Source organism: Silurus meridionalis, chromosome 1 (assembly GCF_014805685.1).
Source record: "Silurus meridionalis isolate SWU-2019-XX chromosome 1, ASM1480568v1, whole genome shotgun sequence".
Classification (NCBI taxonomy): Eukaryota; Metazoa; Chordata; class Actinopteri; order Siluriformes; family Siluridae; genus Silurus; species Silurus meridionalis.
This window is the reverse complement of record NC_060884.1, coordinates 25,208,119-25,232,676: the sequence shown is the minus strand read 5'-3', so window position 1 is coordinate 25,232,676 and position 24,558 is coordinate 25,208,119. Positions and strand designations below refer to the sequence as shown.

Sequence of the window (24,558 nt, the reverse complement as noted above, 5' to 3'; positions counted from 1 at the left end):
CAGGGGCTTGTATCTAAACAGTAGCCTACCAAGAAAGTCATTGTTCACTGTCTTCCTCCTTCCTTTCACAACTATTTCTCTCGGGAGTTTATCTTTTGGCTTCGTTGTGCGTTTAAAAATCACCATTGGTGAAGCTTTTCTCCCGATGCCGTGCAGCTCAGAACACAGGTGAAGTGCATTTTTTCGTTTCCGTTCGGCAATTTCATTGGTCTAATGTTATGGGGTTCAGCATTTTGGCTTGAAGTTTGTGAAACCGGGAAAAACCCAGGAAAAATCCATAAATTAGCCGCTTCATTGTTTAAGCCGCGGGGTTCAAAGCATAGGAAAAAAGTAGCGGCTTATAGTCCAGAAAATACGATGTATGTATGTATGTATGTATGTATGTATGTATGTATGTGTATATATATATATATATATATATATATATATATATATATATATATATATATATATATATATATATATATATATATATACACACACACACACACACACACACACACACACACACACACACACACACACACACACATATATGCTTTCTATTTCCCATGCACTGTATAAAATTTTTTAGTCTATTGGCATTTTTATGCATTACTAACCTCTCCAATCAGGTCAGTCTGACAGCCGGCGTCGGTGTATTGCTGCCCGCTGACCGAATCTCCTAGAGGCACGGAGCTGGTGGACACCTCATTTACAGAGTCACCGATAGAAAGGCTGTGAAAATTCCCCGTCAGCTTAGCCAGGCTCTGCACAAGACAGAAAGGGAAGAGGTGAATGAAAGTGGGTGTGATTCGAGGATGTGGTGTTTTTAAAGACATTGAATTTATTCAAGAACAATGCAAACGTTGTTGTTTTACTATTTGTATTAAACGTTTTATTTAGTAGACCGACAGCTCAGGGGATCGCTTTTGAAAAATCTGTTTAATCACCAAGGAGTGATCCATGCTTTTTTGGCATTCATGAAGATATTTTAGTACTCCTATAGTGAAGGGAAATTCCTGCTGTATCCCTGCTGTATCATCCACCGACATTAAAAAGATAAACATGATGTTGGGGGTGTGAACTAGCTAAAATCACCGAGCCAAACAGGACATCACAAGTCTCTCAGTAGAGACCCAGTACTCCTTGGTCAGTATGAAAATCAGCCTATCAATTATTTAAAAATTGCTTGGCTTTTATATTTTGAACACAATAACGCTAACATGCTATATCATAGAAAATTCAGATTTCCGGAAATCTTTGGGTGGTACAACAAGAAATCCTTTACTTGATCGTACTGTTTCAAGCTAACTACTACTGCACATTGTGTGAAATAACATTGTGAAAGGTGGGTTCACTGCATACAGAACACCATCACACACCATCGAATCAGTTATAGTGCTCTTATACCACAGAAGTACTGAACTGAGGAATACTGTGGATGTTTGTTCTCATATATTTCTATACATCAACCTGTACAGCAGATGCTTCACATGACCTAGGGCTAAGAATAAAAGATTAAACAACCTGTGGTGTTATTTAACAATAAAAATCATAAAACTGTTGACTTTAAGGCAACATTTACTTTACATTTAGGGAAAAAAGTCTCCAGTTTCAATGCGTTTCAGTTTCAATGCGAGCCGAGAAAGACGGTTGAAATAACGGGTGATATATGTTGCGCTTCCTTTAGGAGCATAGCGGTATTTTGGGAATAGCATGCCAGAAGCGAGCTCTCCTTTCACCCAGACTCAACACGTTACAGGGGCTTGTATCTAAACAGTAGCCTACCAAGAAAGTCATTGTTCACTGTCTTCCTCCTTCCTTTCACAACTATTTCTCTCGGGAGTTTATCTTTTGGCTTCGTTGTGCGTTTAAAAATCACCATTGGTGAAGCTTTTCTCCCGATGCCGTGCAGCTCAGAACACAGGTGAAGTGCATTTTTTCGTTTCCGTTCGGCAATTTCATTGGTCTAATGTTATGGGGTTCAGCATTTTGGCTTGAAGTTTGTGAAACCGGGAAAAACCCAGGAAAAATCCATAAATTAGCCGCTTCATTGTTTAAGCCGCAGGGTTCAAAGCATAGGAAAAAAGTAGCGGCTTATAGTCCAGAAAATACGATGTATGTATGTATGTATGTATGTATGTATGTATGTATGTATGTATATATATATATATATATATATATATATATATATATATATATATATATATATATATACACACACACACACACACACACACACACACACACACACACACACACACACACACACACATATATATGCTTTCTATTTCCCATGCACTGTATAAAATTTTTTAGTCTATTGGCATTTTTATGCATTACTAACCTCTCCAATCAGGTCAGTCTGACAGCCGGCGTCGGTGTATTGCTGCCCGCTGACCGAATCTCCTAGAGGCACGGAGCTGGTGGACACCTCATTTACAGAGTCACCGATAGAAAGGCTGTGAAAATTCCCCGTCAGCTTAGCCAGGCTCTGCACAAGACAGAAAGGGAAGAGGTGAATGAAAGTGGGTGTGATTCGAGGATGTGGTGTTTTTAAAAGACATTGAATTTATTCAAGAACAATGCAAACGTTGTTGTTTTACTATTTGTATTAAACGTTTTATTTAGTAGACCAACAGCTCAGGGGATCGCTTTTGAAAAATCTGTTTAATCACCAAGGAGTGATCCATGCTTTTTTGGCATTCATGAAGATATTTTAGTACTCCTATAGTGAAGGGAAATTCCTGCTGTATCCCTGCTGTATCATCCACCGACATTAAAAAGATAAACATGATGTTGGGGGTGTGAACTAGCTAAAATCACCGAGCCAAACAGGACATCACAAGTCTCTCAGTAGAGACCCAGTACTCCTTGGTCAGTATGAAAATCAGCCTATCAATTATTTAAAAATTGCTTGGCTTTTATATTTTGAACACAATAACGCTAACATGCTATATCATAGAAAATTCAGATTTCCGGAAATCTTTGGGTGGTACAACAAGAAATCCTTTACTTGATCGTACTGTTTCAAGCTAACTACTACTGCACCTTTTGTACATTACTCAGTCATCCCTGTACATATAAACCTATACCCTCATTTAATATATTGCTATTTTTTGTAAATGGGCCACATACGCACTTCTGGTTAGATGCTTACTGCATTTTATTGGCTCTGTACATTGTACTTTGCACAATGACGATAACGTTAAATCTAATCTAATCAAATCAGGGGAAAAATATATGTGCAGATACATCATATTAGGGTTGTAACGATTCCTCGAGTAACTAGAGTTATTCCATTACAAATGTATCGAGGCAAGTTATTTTGCATCAATGTTTCGTTTAGTCCATTTAACTACACACAGAGCACTGCGTTTCCCACGGACCATTTTTACTGACGCACCACCCGCTTACCTCTGCAGCGCTCTGGACAGAGAACGCAGAAACGCTGCAGAATGAAAAATTGAGGAACAGGGAGAAAACAGCGAGGGGCGAGGAGAAGATTCATATCGAAGCTTGTTTCTGCCACATTAAATAAAATATCTGCCTAATTCTGAGTTATTATTTTCTTGCAATTCTGATTTCAATCAATAAAATCACATGGTATCAAACTAAGCCTCCAGTCCATGGAGAGAACTCTGTCTAACAATCAGCTCTGGAGGAGACGGAACAAAACAGATGAAGCAGAGGAGCCTTGTTCATACACCAACAGAATTGGGCAAACTTTTTTTATGTGGTGGAAACAGGATTCAGGCCAAAGAAAGGGACAAAGTTTAGGATCATTTCAAACTACCATACAGTGTGTGCATTAGGTTTTATTTGTGTATTTTTTTAAAGAGTAACCTGAAATGTATTTTTATTAATGATTTATGATATTTTATATATATATTCGTAATTACATTTTTATCTAATATGGACTTAAATGCACTAATTTCAATTTCAGCAATGAAAATTTAAATTTTTCTAAAAAGGAAACAAATTACATGTTCATTTTAAAAGACCAGTGTTATTTTTTCTTGTATATTTAGTATTGCTCATTAAGAAAGCAAAAAGTACTACTTATCCGATTAATCGTTGGAATAATCGGCAGAATACTCGATAGCAACAACTCTGCAATATATAAAACTGATACTGTAGTGTGGGGAAAATATTTTCCACACGATGGCACTATTGAGCACGTATTAGAAGAAAAACACAAAGTAAACTTATTTGGATGTGGGTACATAAAGAAGGCATGTTAATCACTGTCCCTCAACAAGCTGCTAAAGATTTATTAATCCCTGGGAAACTGTCCACAAATATTATCATTCATCTTATGATTTTTTTTTCACCATGCAAACACAGTCAGGAGGAATATTACCAGTGTTTCACCTCCTCCAATCGAGAGAACAGGTTTATCGGTTTCTCTCTCACATATGCACGTTATATTATTAAGGAAAAATAGGCTCACCTGGATGAGGTCCTGCCTCTCCTTCTCGCCTGAGCTGATCGCCCTCTTTATGCTGCGTAATTCGTTAAAGATGGCTTGCGCTTCGTCCAGTTTATAATTCGTCTGACTGCTGGACATCTTCCGGTCAATTCTGCAAGTGAAACCACGTCGATACACAAACATCAGAAAAGCTGTTGCGTCTTTATATCCAGCAGAGTGACTTTGACGCACCATGCACACCAGCACAGTTTCCCAGAAAGAGGAAAAGTAATCTTGAGCATTGAGTTCTTTCAAGACTTCAAGAATCTCAAATGAATATTAGCAATGGAATTGTGAAAGGCTTTGCAAAACTTGTGGATTTGTTTCCAGGTGTTAATTGTTTAAACATTCTATCTGACAAAAATAAACCTTAAAGTCACAACTAACATAACAATGAAACTGAAGTCAGTCCTTGTAGAATGTGTCATTGTGCTTTTTCTTAATAAGTGTCTAAAATAAGAATTCAAAAAAGAGCATAGAAAACCAGTGTGTGTGCGTGTGCGTGCGTGTGTGTGTGTGAGATAAAGACTGGGAACATGTTCTGGTGCTGCATGTGGGTTACAAATAAAATGTTGAACAGAGAAACAAAATGGCATTCCTGCACATGTGAGGAAACCTAAACTCGGTCCTGTCCTGTCATGTAAGCTACAACATTTCAACACCTCCAGTGCATTTGACATACTTGAACATATCTATGTCATGGCAAAGCTTTAGCCCCAGCTTCAGTTTCTTTCCCTACTTTAAACAATGCAGTTATTTCAGTGACGATGGCGAACATACCAACATCTGGCTCTGTTTAATTCCAGGTCCAGGAAAAGAAATGGAAAAAGGAGAAGAATTTCAGCTGAAGACATCATCAGGAAACGTCACTGACAACTTAAAACACATGATCGCTGCCAGAGTGCTGACTTGGAGCGGCTCTCTGTCCACATCCACAGAATGTTCCAGGATTGTGATCATGAATTTTTGTGGCTTTCATTTTATTAATCCTGATGGAGCATGATATTGGTGTGCCTGAGTAAAACTGGAGGTTACATACATTTTTACTGAGTTACTTAACTACATACATATTATATATATATATATATATATATATATATATATATATATATATATATATATATATATATATATATATATATATATATATATATATATATATATATAAAAAGCTGAGGTAAAAAGTCCTTGTAGATGTTTCTGCCAGAACCGACGGAGCACTTAACTCTTCTACCCTTTCAAGTAATAACAAGCCTTCTTTAAATAAACAGCACATTGTAGAGAAAAGAAAGGGGATAAGTTGAGAATAATCATAGAGAGACTTGTCTTCTCCATCAGCTGCTTTCTGGCAGTGTTCCCAATCTCCTGCCACGTGCTCCTTCCTGCAGCCACCTTTCTCCACCATCAGGTACTCAATGCCTCCTCCACCTCCTCCTCAATGCTCTCCACACAAGCAGGCCTTTGTTTCCCCTTAAACCTGCAGCTTCCATGGTCAGCCCTGCCTGGTCTGCCCCACATCTCCGTCTGCCCAGCACCAAACACCCCACCCTCAACACACACATATATCTGCTCTACCACACCACCTCCACAATCTCCATCTGCTTGCTATATGGCATACTTGTTCACGGTCTGTGCATTTCTATTAACACAGACTAACATCTATTCATGTTCTATCTCAAGTAATGTTTGTCTTTAAGCAAGTTGTATTTAAACAAGAAAACAACAGGTGAAGCTGCTAATCGTCCAATCAACAATCTGCAAACCTCCTGTAATCACTAAGCAGCTATACATGTTCCCTCTGTGGGCTCTTTTTTTTAATTTTTTTTTTTACATCACACTAGGAATATAAGTAAAATAAAAAATGCTTGCGTCAATACCAAGAAACCACAAGATGCAACACCTCAGTCCTGAATACTCTTACAAGTCAGAAAAAAAGGGAGCTTTGCTTCTACTTGTTACACTAAATTTGCAGACCCATTTCAGAAAAGACTATTTATTTAAAGAGTTATATTATAAAAAGCCACAATATCATTACATACACTTTTTAATTTTGAGCATCAAGGCCCTGAAGAATTTTTTTTTTGGTGGAAAAGTAAAACAAGCTGACTAAGATAAACCTAAGAATTGCAAAAACTAATGAACAGGATTCAAGAATTCAACAGTGTTGTGGTTAAATTATACAATCATCATCTGTCTGAAGAGTCAGTTCTAATTGGCTGGAAAGTGTGCGTTCAAACTGCTGAACACGCAGGTAGTTCCAGTCGGTTTAATCATATATATATATATATATATAAAAAGGTTTTTATAGCATCTTCGGCAAGCTCTTGATCCTGGTAAAAGGTGTATCCTGGGAAAACTGTACACGGGATGGGAATATGATTCAGGGTCTGAAATGCACCCTCATGCACAGTCTAGTCACATGTGAGTCACCACTGATTTCGCTTCTATTGCCGTCTTGCGGATGCTCCGGTTAAGCCAGTCCACTCATTACAGCCCTAAGTTACAAGCCCAGACGCTCTCATTAAGAAGGGAAACAAGTCTGGCTGTCACATTAGGCTCAAACCACAGCTGGGGGGAAAAACTGTACAGCGTTTACAGCCTGATTAGATATCCAGATATACAAATTTATTCTCCATTTTTTTTAAAGCTGTATATAACATTGTGCAGAATTTTAATTGTTTCAATCAAATCAAATCTAAAGACCATTAAAATAAGATAATAACTAGAGGTAAATGTTTAAACAACACATTGTGCTGTAATAGGAACATATTTAAAAGTCATGATAAAAGTAAAAGTTAATGTTAGAAAATTGAAGTTGATTGTTTTGTATAGCTGCATGATGTTCTGATATTCTACATGTTTAATTCAAGCATGTTTTAAAAGTTTTTTGTTGCAATGTGTTGCCCTTGGTGACTCCTTCCTTATTTTAAATCAATGTCCCCTTATAATAAACTTCAACATATAGACAATTACGTTTATATATATATATATATATATATATATATATATATATATATATATATATATATATATATATATATATATTTTTTTTTTTTTTTTTTATTTATTTTAAGCCATTTACTAATACTCTGACAGTAATGTAAGTGCTAATCAGGTCCTTAAGAATTGATTGCTACTATAGACACATTTGCATTAATATACTCTTTCTAAATGTATGATTTGCCCTAAACGGGCAATACTCTCAGATTTCCTGCTATATTAGTTCTATTGGATTTGAATTACATTACAGTGTTCATGTGATAAACATACTTTTGATATTCCCTCCTAAATATCAATTAATTTATTATTAAAAAATTGAAATCACATTTGCAAATCGCTCTGTACAAAGGTGCCTGCTAAATGCCATAAATGCAAACGTGATAATGCTGATTTAACTTACTAAAATAAAAAATAAAAAAGAACCTCCTTGGGCAAGCTTCACAGACCTGTGGAAGCTCCCATGCACCGAACTGAGAACCATAGATACCCCTTTTTCGAAATAGCAACTCAGCAACACAATCTTCTTTAAAACGCTGCTTTGAGCTGCTATTCTGGGAGCCACTCGAGTTGTGCTCTATCTAAAAGATAAGCTCCCTCCCTGGGACGCAGGAAGAAGCAAGGAATTTGCTGCCAGATATCTCTGTTTTTCAAACTACAGTTTTTAAGCTCCTCTACCTCCCTCTCCTCTCTCTCACTCACTCACACTCTTTCTTTCCTGCCTTGGCTCTCTACACTCCACTGGTGCATCCTCTTCCTGAGGTGGAGTCTCCTATTCCAGAACACCATGTCACACATACAAAAATACACTTTTATTTGTGTGACATTTCAGGACAAAACATTATACGTATGGAATGTATTTTGCTACCTAAATATTATAAGAATATATTTTTCACCTCCAATTTTAAAGCTTTATATATTTTCCCAGTGAGGATTGGCCAAATGTATCCATAAACCTTGGTGTGGTGACATCTGGTCCCCACTACCATAGAAAAACTGACTCCCCACCACCACCACACACATGCCCTTTAAAGACCCCCAAAACGGGGAAATAGTTCACTTTGAGGTGACTGTTGCTCTTGTTGCTTCACTGAACTGCATAATACTCACAATTACATCATCTACTCTCTAACTGCACTGTTAAAAATAAAAACAAAAAAAAAAAATTGTTTTATTGTATGTAATATGAGAGACTGTAGAAAGTGAGGGGGGGGGGGGAGATAGTGAGGCCAATGTCCATGCTGCTTGGTCGGAGTTCCACATTTCCACATTTAGCCCTGTTGGTTTCTGGGATATATGCATACTGCGTTCACCATATGGAGTGTAAATGTGGTTTTGGTCTGCGATTTAAAAGTTGGACAGCTGGCAGAAGAGAGATATGGAACAACATTTTAGGTCTGGTGAATTCAGATAAGAAAGAAAAAACATTGTAACATCAAAACGTTTGTTTTGGTGGCAGATTTAGTACTGTGTCTATGGAGTGAGAGAATACCAGAAAACATGAGTACAAGGTACGAAGAAAACAGTTGCATCTAATAACGCAAATGTATGATGAACTGAAGGAGCAGTCCAAAAGTTTTCCATTCACACACAGGCATTTTGCTGTGTTCCAAGATTTAAGTATGATGAACTCTTATTCGTGAATTTGTATCATATGAAAATATAGATGGTCTACGTGTCACAGTATTGCCTCTTAGGAAAATCCAAAATGGAGTTAACACTGTATACATCGATGTCGCACTATCCTTTTTTTTTTTTACAACATGGCGTGAAGTAGCATGTTGTTCGTCCCCATCAACGAAAACCAGCAAGTCCTGTGTCAATGTTTCAGCTATGAGCTATTTGGGTCAGGCTAGCTACAAGGAGAGTTTGCTTTTGCATTGCTGGGTTATGTCCAGGTTTCCATTTATCAGTGTTGCTGATTCTGATCCCAACAATCTAATTATTCTGGCATGTAAAGGTTCTACTCAGACAGAGCACGTCTCAGTTAGCGTTTAGTGCAACAAGCGATACAACTGAGAACTTACAGATTGCCCTGTTGCTTGAATATACATTGATGTTAAACATATGGTATATTTTAATATGGTATACTATTTTATTTGCCAGTGAGTGTTCCATGCTGCTGTGCATTTTAACTCATTTCCCTTGGGGGTGTATGTTTGTGTGTATATATATATATATATATATATATATATGTGTGTATTATATAATTATATATATATATATATATATATATATATATATATATATATATATATATATATATATATATATATATATATATAAAATCTCTCTTAGTTTGACTGACAGCTTTGCTTTTTATTCCCCACTCTAACCGTGATGTCAGAATAACAGCTAAAATTGAAATACGGTCACTTCTCATGAGCATATAAACTGGTCTGTAAAATAAATAGAATGTAGACTATGACTTTAGAAGATACTGGTGTACTTAGGACATTTTATCTGGGTTTTGTGCATTAAAAACTAACATTAAATGACATTTAAGACAGTCCTGGTTTGTTCAGCCTGCTTCTGACATTGCATCACATTTTGTTACAATGCCTCCACTGTTTGGACTGGTATTGCACCATACGGATGACTAGCAGTAATTTCCAGTGAGGTGCACACAACATACCAAATCAAAGCGGAACAATATGCCCCTACAAGACAGCTATCTGCTGTATGTAAACTTGTTAAAATACAAACATAACGCATGTGGTTCATTAGCCTTCACACAGATTTTAGGATATAAACAGACATTCAGGCTTTCGGCTTTTAAGTCTTAGTTCATTAGTCTGTGTTTAGTTCATGAATCCTAGCTATTGGCATCGGTAAAATCTACAATCAGTTGGCCTCTAATACTGCCAATCATGGATTCTTCAGGAAGTGCGAGGTCAGTGGTAGTGGCTTTTTGAAAGCTGCTATTGGTTTTTTGTTAAAAAGGGTCTTATACCTATAGCCTTCAGGGGTGGGCAAATCTGTAGATCAGGCACCCATAATAAAATAAATATATAAACATTTTAGGCAATTCATAGTTAAAGACAATTAGGTTCAACAACCAGAAAATGAAACCCTTATACTTATTGACTTGGGCAAAAGTTTTGATTGTGAATTCCACTGCTTGTTTAACCACACACTGAAGCATGGTTAAAAATAAAAACATTGGTTTTGTAAAAAAAAAAAAAAAAAAAAAAAAAAAAAAACTTGGATTATCTTTTCAGAAGCACTCAATAAATTGAGAGCAAAACAAAGCGCAGCGCAGAGCTGCCATTTCACTCTTCCTCTAGCACAACTCTTAGTGAACCTTCTGTTTCAATATATCAAAAGAAAATAAAAAGTTAAAAATGTAAATAAAAAAAAAAGCTCTGATGTTAAATATCATAGCTTGTGATTTGGTGAACGATGATGTCCTGCATTAGAATAGGATAAGAATCATGTACTTTGTAGCCAAGTCTGTGAGGTGTCCAGACAACCAAAACAATGGCTAGTCGTTTCATTTATGACTTGTTCAGATCTTTAAATAGATGCAACTGCCAAATTAATACATTATGAAGTCTGATGCTAAAATCCTTAAATAGGGAAAAATTGCTTTGACTTGTATTTTACTTTCCACATGTATGTGTATGTGTAAAACTCACTCTTGTAGTGTTTCTACTCCCATTTCTTTGAATTGAAGCTCCTGTCTCATTTGGGCCAGCTCCTGTTTGAGCCTAGAAAGCTGGAAACACAACAGCTGGAATTTTAATACACATACATATACAAACACACACAAAAAAAAATAGTATACTTCTGTCAATAAAGAGGTGGGGGGGGCGCGATCTTGGGAAGCAGAGTCATCACTAAACAAAAAGGTCTCACACCAACACCCCTAACACACACACACACACACACACACACACACACACACACACACACACACACAGGAAGAGGAAAAGGCCCTGCCCACACATACACACACACCCTTCAAAACACATTCCTACAGTACCCTAGCTCTCCAAAGTGATCTGAATTTAAGCATTAAAGTACAAAGGAAATGTGTGTTACTTGAGCAAGTTGGCTACTTAAAGAGTTACTGTTTGTTAGGGTATATGTGATGGAGCTTGTTCAAGCCAGGGAAACCTGAGTCGGCTATTCCTTCTAAAGGTGTCCCCAACACACACACATTCATACAAACAGGACCCCAAGATCTTCCCAAGCAGGCCCCTCCTAGGGGTGACGTCTGAAGCATTGTTCTCCAAGGATAATGACTTACCCGCTCCCGCCTACAGGCGATTTCCGCTTTGATTTGGTCAGGGTCATATTTTGCATTGGAAGAAGAGCCAGAGTGGGCTGCAAAAAAAGGAAAGAAAAGAAAGAGTAAGTCAGTCAAAGAGATCGACAGGCTTAGCGGTAAAACATGAATGAAAAAATGCAAGCACTGAAATTGTACTCCCTCGTACTCTGGCTGTCACACAAATGCAGAAAGAACAAAGCAAGAGGATACAGTGTCCTATGATTAAAGAGCTTTTGTGCTTATTTTTCTTTTTTCTTCTTCTTCAGTTGAAGTGCATACTTGTCATACTCTTGTAAACCGTTTGTACAGTGACCATATTTAGAAACTTGAGGAACACCAGACCTAGGTGTTTATGATGCCGTTTGAATCCTGATAAGCTTTCAAACATTAAAGATGGTAAATCAAATGCATCTACGATTACACTGACTGAAATCCGCAGTGTGCGAAAATCAAACGATTACATTTCACCACCATCTTTCCATGTGTTTCACATATATAAAGTTTTATTTAGGTGTTTTTCCCCCCAAAATAAAATAAATAAATAAATAAAAGCATAACGTTAATTCCTCATATAAATCATAGCCATATGCCAATGCTACGTTATTTAATTTGATTGAAGAACACCTTAAACTTTTCATCTATGAAACAAGTATCCATGATTATCCCTGGTCAGGGGAGCTGAAAAATGAGAAAGGAAAAAAAACAACACCTTCTCACTAATCCCAATGAACATGTGGCACAAAACAGCTCGTTACAAAGAGTTTTGCTTGTCGAATGCGGCTTGATGAGGCGGATGCACTCACAGCTGCTTAACATCTGTGTAAAAAGCATCTCTAGTCGTAGTTTTGTATAAACAGATCAGAATCCATTTTAAGTGCAGCTTAGGTTTATTTATACCTGTACGGTAATGTGGATAATCTCTGATATGGGTATGATTCTGATGCTCGAGATGCATAAAAAGATCAAGTGTTAACAGGGTCAATCATGTATCAGAGGGATTACAAAAAGCCTGTTCAGTATTAAATATTGTGTCCTACAACTGCACCACAGATGACTACAATATGTGGGAGCTTAGCTGCATTAAAGAGCACAAGGTCTTTCATTTATTAGTTGAGGTCATTCAGTCAGTCATTAATCATTTGTTCAATGATAATTGAAGAATCTGTCTATTTCAATTCAAAGAATTATACAAAAATGCTATATACCTATTATGTTCTTTACTGACATTAATAATGAGTCCAATATTCAGCAAAATACATATTCCGATTACTAAAGTTGATTTTCAGTGTATAAGAATCTGTCAAAAAAAAAGAAAAGTGAAGGTTGTATACAATAAGGGGACAATGCATCATTTTTGACATGCATTATTCACTTAGAAAAAGAAGGAATGTAGGGCAACTGTTGAATGAAGGAAAAAAAAAAAACGAAGGCAAGCGGGAAAGGAGGAGGAGGAGGGAAGAGGGAAAGGAGGGGTCTACTGGTGCAGTGAGAGAGGCACTCAGTAAAGAGGAGGGAGAAAGAAAGAGAGGAAGGGAGGAGGTCAGAGAAGTCGAGGTGAGGAAACGGACGAGCTCTACCAGTCAATGAGTTATAGAGGTCTTAAATTAAAACGCCCACAATACAACCGGCTGTGTGTATGTGTGTGTGAGAGAGAGAGAATGAGTCAGTTTGAGTGTGTGTGATCTCACAGCTGGTGATGGAGCGGTTGTCGTCCTGGCTAAGCTGGTTGAAGAGCTGCATCTCCTGCTGCGCCAGCTCCAGCCTCTGCTGCTTGATCAGGTACATCTCCTTCTTGGCATTGAGGGCCTCCTGTGCCACCACCAGATACTCCTTCAGCATGCGCTCCTGCTCCTGGCGCCATTGCGTCCGTGGGTTCTCAATCTGCGTGGTTTCTGTGAAAACAGCAGCAGTGGGATGTGTGTGAATACCAGAAAAATATAACCATACTAATAAATAGCTGCTTGTTGTGCAATCTTGATCGCAAATAATGTCAGGGGAATGAGTGATTAGTACTTAAATCTATTTTTTTCCCCTCAGTTCTGACAGGACTGCTAGAACAAACTTTTACTGTTGGAATACTGCTTCAAAATCAGAAAGTATTTAATTAGCAAAACACAATTTCTCTGACAAGGATTTTTTCTTGCAATTGCTTCATTTGCCACACAAACTAAGAAAAAAAAAAAAAAAAAGTGCATAGGGATAAAAAAATAGAACACACACACAAATATACACACACACACACACACACACACACACACACACACACACACACACTGTATAATAGTATAAAAAGGACCGATGAGCAGAATGTGGAGAATAAACATGTTGCAATTCATCTTTTATCTGGAGAAAAGGCTCTTTAAAACCTTTAAAGTTTTCTTTTAGAGCTCATAAGATGATTTTGGGTTCTTAGTTTATAAAGGGTTCTACATGGAGACACTACTTTGAGTTGTTTACTCTGAAAAACTGGTAGGAATTAATCAAAATGCAGTTGTTATGGTTTTTGTAGGCACTTTACAGCCTTAGATAGATATAGATAGATCGGATGGATATATGGATGGATGGATAGATAAAAGTGTGTAGTGGTAGATGTTGAAATACTGATCGAAGAGTCATGAGTTCAGATCCTGGGTGTATAAATGAGATAAATGTGTCACTGGATAAAGGCGTCTGCCAAATGTAAATGTATGGATGGATGGATGAATGAATGGGTGAATCAATCAATTAATCGGTAGAATAGACAATTTTACAAAATATCCGACAAGTAAATATGACCAAGTGAATGTTTTATAATCATGTATTGATGACAATTCCTCTTAGTAATATTAGCAATACCGACAGAATATTTTCCATTGTCTGTGGCAGTACAATGGGTTAACGTTAATATTAATGTGCTTAATTCTGAAATATACCTTCAGTAATTTGCAAGTTTTAAAAAAAAAATCTGAAGAACTGAACACATCAACATTGTCTTTTAGAGGAAAATGATGAGTCAGGCAATTCCACTGCACTCTTCCTTTTTTGAAACAATGAGAGTTGCAACCTTTTGCACTCGACTTCACAAAAGAATATGAATCGAAACACGTTATTAAAACACAAAATAATAATGGTGCCTGGTTTTGTGTGCGTTGTAAGGGAAAGGAGGCGTGCAAGAGTTTAACTCACTGTTTATGTGGTCGATGTAGTAAACCCCAATCTGCTGGTCATACACAACCTCCCAGCCCAGAGGAAGCTCATCACCTACACAGTCAGCGAATGTCAGGGGTTTAGTAATCCTACAAACGAGAGAGAGAGAGAGAGAGAGAGAGAGAAATACATGAACATGTTTAAAAGGAAAATAAATAGTATACCAGAAAGCATAGGCACATTTTTAATAAACCTCTGCTGGTTCAAATGAATCACATCAAACTCTATAAAACCGAGTGAACCCAGGCTGCACAAACTTTTCCAGAGCAGAAAACATATTTTTAACCCCATGTCACACTTTAACACTTCTAGAAAACAGTCTCATTGAGTACTACAGAAGAGTCACAGTTGCAGGCATTAGAGGAATAAAGCTGCACAGGCATCTAAAAAATCTGGAAAATTCCTCACAATCTCTAATGAATGTATGTTCAGTCTGTCAGTGGCTGCTGATCTCTTCACCCACGGGTCAGAAATGGGTGTAATACACGCTCGGCAGGAAGAAGCTGCCCATAAACACATTCCAGGCAGAACAAAGCAGGTCTCCATCAGAGCGGCTGTGCTGTTACTCTACAGTAAAACCATGCTGCAGTGCCTCCCACTGACAGCCTCCTGTTTCCTGTGTTTTCCCTGCTCTAGATCTCCTCAAGCACAGAATCTTATGTGGTAGAGCAGGAAACAAACAAACAAACAAAGAAAATCTGATTAACCAAGGAATCATACTGGCATGAAGAGTTTTGTCTGTTGCAAAAAAATGTTTCAATCTTGCACCAATCAAAGCCCATGTGCTTTCAAGATGTAACAAGGCCTGTGGTGATAGTTACATAATTGCCACACGGTTATTTCGCAGACTCATCAGATTGTACAGCTAGATCGCAAGAAACAGAATGTGATAAATGAGACCCAAAAACCAAAACAAACACCATCTACCTGTACACACACCACCTACGTGAGCACAAATATCCCACGTGGACATACACCACCTATCTAAACACACTCTACCTACCTGAACACAAACAGCCCACCTAAACACACACCACCTACATGAAAAACCATCTTGAAGCACAACTGACCTGAATACAAACAGCCTGGAGATGAAAACTACATAAGCACACATTTATTCTGTATTCAACGTGAAATGGTTTATTAAACAAAATTAGTTTTAATTTTTGTTTTCATAGGAATAAAACATTGCAGACATGTTAGCGCACTTGCTTTTAAACATCCATTCAGCCTAATTAAAGCTCTACTGGATGAAAATCTTGTGTTAAACATTCTAATGTCAGAAAACAAAAGCAACTGCTTCAACACTGGTAAACAGATATTAGTTATATAATAGGGTACTAATCAAATGTGCATTTGGTGCAGGGAAAAATTGAAAATCTTTGGGTTTGACTGACATTATTTTTAACTGTATACTTTAAAACTCAAAACTATTTTGCCCAGTGGATTGTGATAATCCGAGAATGAGATTATTAGAAGATTAGGAATGGTTCATTGATCTGAACATATGAGATAAAATCATTAGTAATCTAAGCATCTAAGACATCACCTAATATTTTATCTGCAGCAGAAACTTTTTTTTTAATATCCAGTCAAATCTATTTCAGAAGAACACAGCAAGGCATTCGGAAGTGAAATATTCTCTTTACAGGGAGCACAAGAAACAATCCATATTCCAGAATGACAGAACATTGCCTCCCATTGCCTTTATAATTTGGACCAGATTTAGTGTTGCGCACACAAAGTGCCCCCGCCCAAATCTCTTATACCATTAAACCATTTTAAATTGTTATTCAGTGTTTATTCATCAAATATATCACACTCTGCTTTTATACATGATTTGTACATGATACATGATACATGACATTCTGGGATAAAATGCAAATCGAGAGCTATCCATGTGGCAACACGCGACACTTTTCTGCTTTGTACGTATCCATTTGCAGGAGGATCGGAAAAGTTGAATGTCTACACAAAAAAAGGAAGGAGAAATTAAATAAAGCCAGAAAACGTTTGTGCCAATTGTGTTACACTTTATAACCAGTGTTGCCAGGATTTTCATTTACCTGCTGAATTGAGCGATGTACATTTGATGCCAGATACATTTTTTAGATGTACACTATTTATGGACTATTTCGGATTTCTAATAAAATACTACATTTCTATACAAATTTGAATTAAAACCTTGGTTAAAAAAAATTTTTAAAAAAAATTAAAAAAACCTGCATCTCTTACTAGGTAATTTATTATGCTTCCTTCATGCAGATCTGGCAACTGTGGCCAGGACTAAAGACTAAGAAGAGAAGGAGTGCTACCGTTCATGTGCTTCCTGTGAAACATACAAAGCCAGTCAACCACACCTCTAACTGCACCTCACATTAAACAAAATTTTTTCAGACACCTGAAAGTGCAAAATTGTCCAAAATATCTTTGTAGCAATGTAGAATTGCCAACATTTTCTCTTCACTGGAAATAAGGGGCCACATATTCTCCAGCATGACAATGAACCTGTGCACAAAGCAAGCTCGATAGAGACATAGTTTGAGAAGCCAAGTGTTCTGCACATGGCTCTGACCGCAACACCAACGAACACTCTGGGGAGGAACTGGAAAACACATGGGTGAGATGGTCAGTTAATGGTCCACAAACATTTGGCTGTAGAGTCTACAACACAGGGCAGGGTAACACACTTAGAGAAACATGCCATCTTCCCACTCTAGTACTCATGCATGAGAGCATGGGTCCTCTACATTTGAATAGTGGTGCTGTGATAGGCAGATCGACAGATACCTCATTTTATTCGCCCCAGAGGAAATTTCACGAGCGGTGAACGAGTGTGTGACTTTCTTATAGAAGATACACTTTTATAAAGACCTACCTATAAAGATTTTCCCAAACCAACAAAACGGGTCCAGGCCCCTCTAACACCCCACATGCTCTGATCCTCCACCAGGAAGGTTAGAAGAAAGACATCCTTCCAGACTATTCTCTGTTCTGGCACCAAGGTGGTGGAATGAACGTCCACTTTATGTCCAAACAGATCAATCTCTATCCGTCTTTAAATAACACCTAAAGACTTTAACCCCCGAGATTTAGACTTTAGATGGTATTCTTGGTGTCCTAATGAACCAGCATTAGAATGTACTTATTATTGAAGCACTTCTGTAAGTCGCTCTGTAAAAGGACGTGTGTAAAAGGCCATAAATATTAATGTTCTTCAGAGATATTGCTAATCATGCTCACGGTTTAAAGAATTACATCTTGGAAATACGAGAATACGGTTCAAACTTTGTTAATGGCACATCCATACAACTCAGTGAAGCCTCTTGGGAAAAAGGCGTGCTGTGCATTTCAAGTGTTGCTATTATTGAGTGTTATTAACTCCCACACGTGTCATTAAGATGGCGCAAACAGTTGGACTGGTGATGATAGAAATATTAACCAGATCGAGATTTTTACCGTCTCTTCAAATGAAACAGAAATACAGAAAGATAACTTGTAAAAGAAAGAGAGAAAAAAGAAAAATAACTTACATAGCACCATTAAGTAAGTGACAGAAGTACAGCGCAGTTTAAGATATTGCAGTGATTTTATCAGTTAGGTTTGAAGTAAATCTTTTTCAGCTGCAGACTTGCTGCCTGAAGGCTGTAAAGTGCTGGATATTCCCATGATTCACCAATGTAGATGTAAACAGGCTCCAATTGAAACTGACATTTTTTTGTTTACACAGTTTGTTTCAAATCCCATGTGCCTGGTTGCAGAGGCAATCCACAAAACCCACTTACGTATAAACGGCTCTTTTTCTTTTATCTACCTCATACCCTGGCATTAACAGAGAGATTTCAATTAGATTTCATTCTGCAAATCGGTGTACAATTCATTGACTGAGCACTGGGTAGCGGTTTTTTCGCGTTTGAACGCATTTGTCAGATAGTTTTCTGATAAGAGGGTCAAACTCTGAGCGCATTGACCTCAGTGGCTCTAGTCAAAGAGAAAGTGATACGCTCGGCTCTTTAGCTGGCCTTAGAAAAATGTGTCTGCGCTACATTTCTGAGTGATATGGATTGTGACATCTGACCTCTGACCATCATGGCTGAGAAAGGTCAATGGAACGTGGCATGCAGTCGACGCAATTCAAAACAGATGCATGGCTATTCCATTAATTCGAAAAAGCAACAGAGATTAGCGGTCAGACATAACAGCCTGGGTCTTTATACCCAACCCTGTCTAGTCACTCCAATCTAATGCTATTATATTTCAAAGCACTTTTCTCTTCTAGATTGACGTTTTCGTGTGCAGCAGACGCCATGCTGCTATCAATCACTGTGCAGAAGGAGCTCCGCTACACAACCAGACGCAGACGTCTTCACCTGAACTTCGCAGGGACAAGATTAGCAAGACTTCAGTTGCTTGTCATAATATTTGACTGCTTTAATTCATCATGCAAGTAGTCATTGAGGTTGAACCACAGCTTTTTATTTCTTAGAAATCTTGTACAACAGATACAATGATGCCAGAAACACAAGTTGGATTGCCTGAGTAACTGAAATAAAAACACTCCTGAAGAGTTTATTTTAAAACACAAGACCAGTCACAACAACATAAGGCAGAAATTACTCATAATTTAAGCATGTGTTTAGCTAAACAGTGCCTTGGCTTGCGGAAATGAGTTACAGCGCTGTGGAAATTCTTGATTCTGATTGGTCACAAAGTGTTGATTTATTTTCTATAATGGAGGATTCTGTGGTACTTGGATGTGGAGCTCTTGAAGGCAAATGGCGATGGAGAAAAAGATGACCTGGGAGGAGAATGGATATTTTAAAATTTTTGTGTTTTTCCCCTTACCATTTTTCATACATTTCCTCAGGAATATACTATGCCCAGAAAATTGTGCCTCATAAAAGCAGTTGTGTTCTATCGCAAAAGACTTCTGCGAGGTGATCGCTGTGGCATTCTCACAGCACGATTTGAGACAGAAGGAATAAGGAAATGCAAATATCTTTCTAAGAAAGAAAAAAGGAAGTGAACTTGTCTTTGGGGAACACGAACAATTTGCAAGCGCAAAAGCATATACCATACGGACAAAAGTTTGTGGACACCTGGCCATAAGACAAGCATGTGGTGGTGTTTTTTTTAATCATCCCATTTTATATCTACTCCTTACTGGGATGATGTTCCACTAGATTTTGGAGTTTGAGAAGGTTTGTGCTCATTCAGCCACAAGGGTGTTAGTAAAGTCAGGTACTGATGTAGGTTTAGGAGATCTGTGGTGCAGTCAGTGTTCCAATTAATCTCAAAGGTGTTTAGTGAGCTTGAGGTGAGAGCTCTATAGCAGGTCACTCAAGATATTCCACTCCAACCCATGTCTTCATGGAGGTGGCTTTGTGTCATGCTGAAACAGGTTTGGGTCTCCTAGTTTAAGTGAAAGGAACATGTAATGCTAGAACATCCGACGGTATTCTATACATTGTGTGTGCGCCGCTCAGTTTGTTAACAGGAAGTGAAGTTAATGTTACTTAGGCTGAATCATGAATTGGAATGCTGACTGCACCTCAGAATTCCTCAGCCTACATCAGTACCTGACTTTATGAACACACCAAAATCTAGTGGAACATCTTTCCAGAAGAATGGAGGTTGTTATAACAGCCAATAGGGACATAATGTCGTATGGTATGTTATAAAAGTGCATACGAATCTTATAGTCTGGTGTCCACAAACTTTTGTCGATATAGTGTAGTCATTTCAGCATCTGGCTCCTTTAAGAAAATTAAGGTAAATTGTAAAACTGGTTTTCGCATACGAGTCTAATCCAGGTCTTGACTCCATCCTCAGTGCAAGTGTACTATATGGTCAGTTCATTCAGACATTTTTATAGATTTTTTCAACCGGAATTAAAAAATCTACGGAACCTGAGGAATGTGTGGCAGTTGAGCCTGTAGGCACATGCCGGATTTTTTAAAAAGATAAATAAAAACTTCGGAGCATTTTCCAACTAAATGCTGGAACGAGTTCAAATGAAAGCTTCTGCAGTATGATAAAAATAAATCTCAGATTCTAATGATGAATTCTTCATTTTGATTCCTCAGATTATCTTGATTAATTTTCTAATGTTATATTGAACACCAGTTAGTGAATGTTCTTCTTTCTTTACTTAGAAATTGTACAATTTCTGTTGAAGTTTTCTATGAGGATAAGAGCATTTTTTGTAAGTCCTGTGTCCAGTCCAGTGTCAGCATTTTGTTACAGGGGCGATTGTTTGTATTAATGTGTGTGAGCCCCGGTCAGGGAACCAATCCCAGCCATTAGGGTTGCACAAGCCAGTGCACCCTTAGTGCCGGTCCCAAGCCCAGATAAATGGGGAGGGTTGCGTTAGGAAGGGCATCCAGCGTAAAAAATCGTGCCAAATCGAACATGCGGATCATGAATACGGATGATCCGCTGTGTCGACCCCTAATGGGAGAAGCCGAAAGAAAGTTTATCCATCATGGAATGGCCTTCCAGTCACTGCATCTTAATCCTACTGAACTGCTCTGGGATGAACTGGTCAGAAAGAAATATCCAAGCAAAGAACACCTTTGGCAAGTTTTGCAAGAGACAAAGTATTTTAGTTCAATGTCCGGATAAAAGGTGTGTGTAAAGCTTTGATTCACAGGATTTTAATGATTAAAAAAAAACAACTGCACAATTATACATTTTGTCGAGGCATATTTTTATATCCTTAAATTACCCAGTTCGTTGTGTGCGCACACACACACACACACACACACACACACACACACACACACACGTGTATAGATTTTAACATTTGTAAAGTTTCACTATTCACTCACAAACACAAGACGTATATTTATTTCATTAAAAAAAAAAAAAACAAAACAACTGAGATAAGGCTTGTGTATCAAAGTTTTAACCAAGTAGCATATTGATGCTTGCATATCTGGAATTGCATTCACCATATCTCCTTAACCTAATCCAGAAAATCAGTAAAACTAATACACAGAGCTTCTTTGGGCCACTCTGTGAAAACACAACCATTTAAACAACGACACAAAGTATGTTCCCTTCTCTCTCGAACTCGCACAAATAAAATCAATGCATCCACACAATGAGCTTTCAGGTAGAAGAGCTTTCAGCCTTAACGCTGTATGATGTTCTGAAAGCGCTTAGCATGTGAACGGGACAAAGCATAGAACAGACATAAGATCATTAAACTGTTTCATGTGATTGGTCTTTTCTATTCATCATTATTATACTGCCAAAACGTCCCACCTGCACATATCTCTCTATAAGATCTAAAAATTCTGCATGTCATTCGGACTGTACCATTATAAACCAAACTTTCTTTCTTTTAAATGTTTTTGTTTTATCTAGATGCTTCAAGTTTTTTTTATGTTTATTACTTACAAACTGACTTAATCAGTACAGTCATTCATAGGCACTGCAAAACCATGTTCACTCATTTTCAGTTGATTTGATGCTGATGATCGAGCAGAAAAGAGTGGTATGACAATGACACAGCAAGATGCACAATACAGAGCTAGAAATAACTTCACAATACACAGCGGTTACACCGACACTGGGCTTCCACTGTACCAATGATTATGATTATCATGGTAATGATTAATTACAAGAATTACTCTCATAAAAAACACCAGTTTTAGTCAGAAGGGAGGAAGGAAGGAAGAAATGAAGGAAGAAGTAGGTAGTGTTTTAGTCGGAAGGAAGGAAGAAATAAATAAAAAAGGTACTGTTTTAGTCAGAAAGAAGGAAGGAAGAAAGAAGTAGGTAGTGTTTTAGTCGGAAGGAAGGAAGGAAGGAAGGAAGGAAGGAAGAAATAAATAAAAAAGGTACTGTTTTGGATAGACAGACGGAGGAAGGAGGAAGGAAGGAAGGAGGGAGGAAGGAAGGAAGGAAGGAAGAAAGGAAGGAAAAAGTAGGTACTGTTTTAGTCAGAAAGAAGGAAGAAATGAACAGTTTAGGGAAGGAAGGAAGAAGAAATGAACAGTTTAGGAAGGATAGAAAGAAGAAATTAACAGTTTAGAGAAGGAAGGAAGGAAGGAAGGAAGGAAGGAAGGAAGGAAGGAAGGAAGGAAGTATGTAATGTTTTAGTCAGAAGAAAGTAGGCAGTGTTTTATTCATGAAAAAATTAAGGAATGAAGTAGGTAATGTTTTAGTCAGTAAAAATGTAGGAAGGAATGGAGGATTAAAAAAAGAGGAAAGGCACTGTTTTATATCGAAAGAACAAATAAAGGAAAAATGAACTAAGGAAGGAAAGAAGGAAGGTAGACTGATAGATGGATCAATTTATTCCACCCAGAGAGAATTTCACTGATTGCAGCTCCACAGAGGGGTAGAAGTGCACTAATGTTATTTATCACTAAACATAAAAGTAAGAAAGAATAAGTATTAAACTGTAGAGATGAAGAGATGCAGTCATGCAGTAGTGTGTGAACAAGTAAGCAGTAGATGAGTGGAACTAGAGAGGCAGGGTCAACAGACTAAACAGTGCTGAAATGTACAGAAATGAACAGAGCACAAGATTTATTCCACTTCATACGTAACAAAAGTTCATCTAATTGAACAACTTGTTTGTTTCCCTATTAGACTTCATCATAATGCATTACAATAAAATTCAATCCACTTCCAATTCTCTTCTCACAGCTTTACACTAAGCTCTCCTCTGCTAAAATCACAGACTTCTCCCATAAAGACAACATGCTGTACATGGGTCAGACTTCTCTTTCTCTCTCTCTCACACACACACACACACACACACACACACACACACACACACACACACACACTATAAGCTTGGACATAATGGGAGACGTGAACCTCTGACAGGAAACGGGACCACCCCGCGTTCTGACCAGGAACCTCAGGCAAGTTTCCTCTTTCTGTAGAGCTTTCAAAAACAACAGCGTACTATGCTGTAACTGGCAGGAGCTACACTGGTGGAGCTGTGTAGTCTCAATGAAGCTGTTTAAAGAAAAAAAAAAGTGGTTAATCTAAACCATAAAACCAGCCAAACACCTTAGTCAATGAATCATCAAATAAAAAAAAGAAAAGAAATTAGGAGTCTCCCCTAAAACATTTGCCAAAATGACAGGTTTTACAGGGTCCAGTCCAAAAAACAAGCGTTGTGCTCATGCTCCAGATCTGACGCACACACCAATAGTACTACTACAGCACACTGTACACCGCAAACTACAAACTATGGGCAGAAAAGTACTGTTAAATGAGCGTACGGGTTTCTTCAATGTTTTCTTTCAGCTCCTCAGAGACCATGTGTGTGCTGAGAGAGCTGATCTTCCCATACCACGCCTTTCTTCCAGAAAGGAAACCGGCGCTGCCAGAAGTACAGCTCTCAGAGTGTTCAGTGTGCAGACTCGCTGAAGCAGTCAGCATCAGAAAGAAGGGAAAGGGAGAGAAAAAAAAGAGCTAGGGGCCCGGGGGCTATTTTAAGACTTAAGAATTTCTCAAAGATTCTTCCAGTAGGAAAGACAGGAGAGGAGGGAAAACGAGTGGCTTCTAAACAAACGGAAAAAATGTTAACACTTTTGCTATTAGAATAGAGAGTGCGTAAAAATAGGACAACAGAGAAACGAAATTAAATACTTTAGGATACAGATAAGCAAAAAATCCAACA

General features: G+C 37.9%; 1 protein-coding gene across 3 annotated transcripts in view; it reads right to left on the bottom strand.

Moving 5' to 3' along the window:
- The window catches only part of wwc3 (WWC family member 3), a 46,614-nt gene that overhangs the window by 10,296 nt on the left and 11,760 nt on the right, over positions 1–24,558 (bottom strand). For all 3 annotated transcript variants that reach the window (XM_046855077.1, XM_046855069.1, XM_046855084.1), the window contains exons 2-7: positions 14,889–14,998; positions 13,412–13,615; positions 11,703–11,779; positions 11,089–11,168; positions 4,436–4,565; positions 2,330–2,476 (exon numbers count right to left, since the gene is read on the bottom strand). In XM_046855077.1, coding sequence (XP_046711033.1) covers positions 2,330–2,476; positions 4,436–4,565; positions 11,089–11,168; positions 11,703–11,779; positions 13,412–13,615; positions 14,889–14,998 — 748 coding nt within the window. The remainder of the gene's footprint in view (positions 1–2,329; positions 2,477–4,435; positions 4,566–11,088; positions 11,169–11,702; positions 11,780–13,411; positions 13,616–14,888; positions 14,999–24,558) is intronic.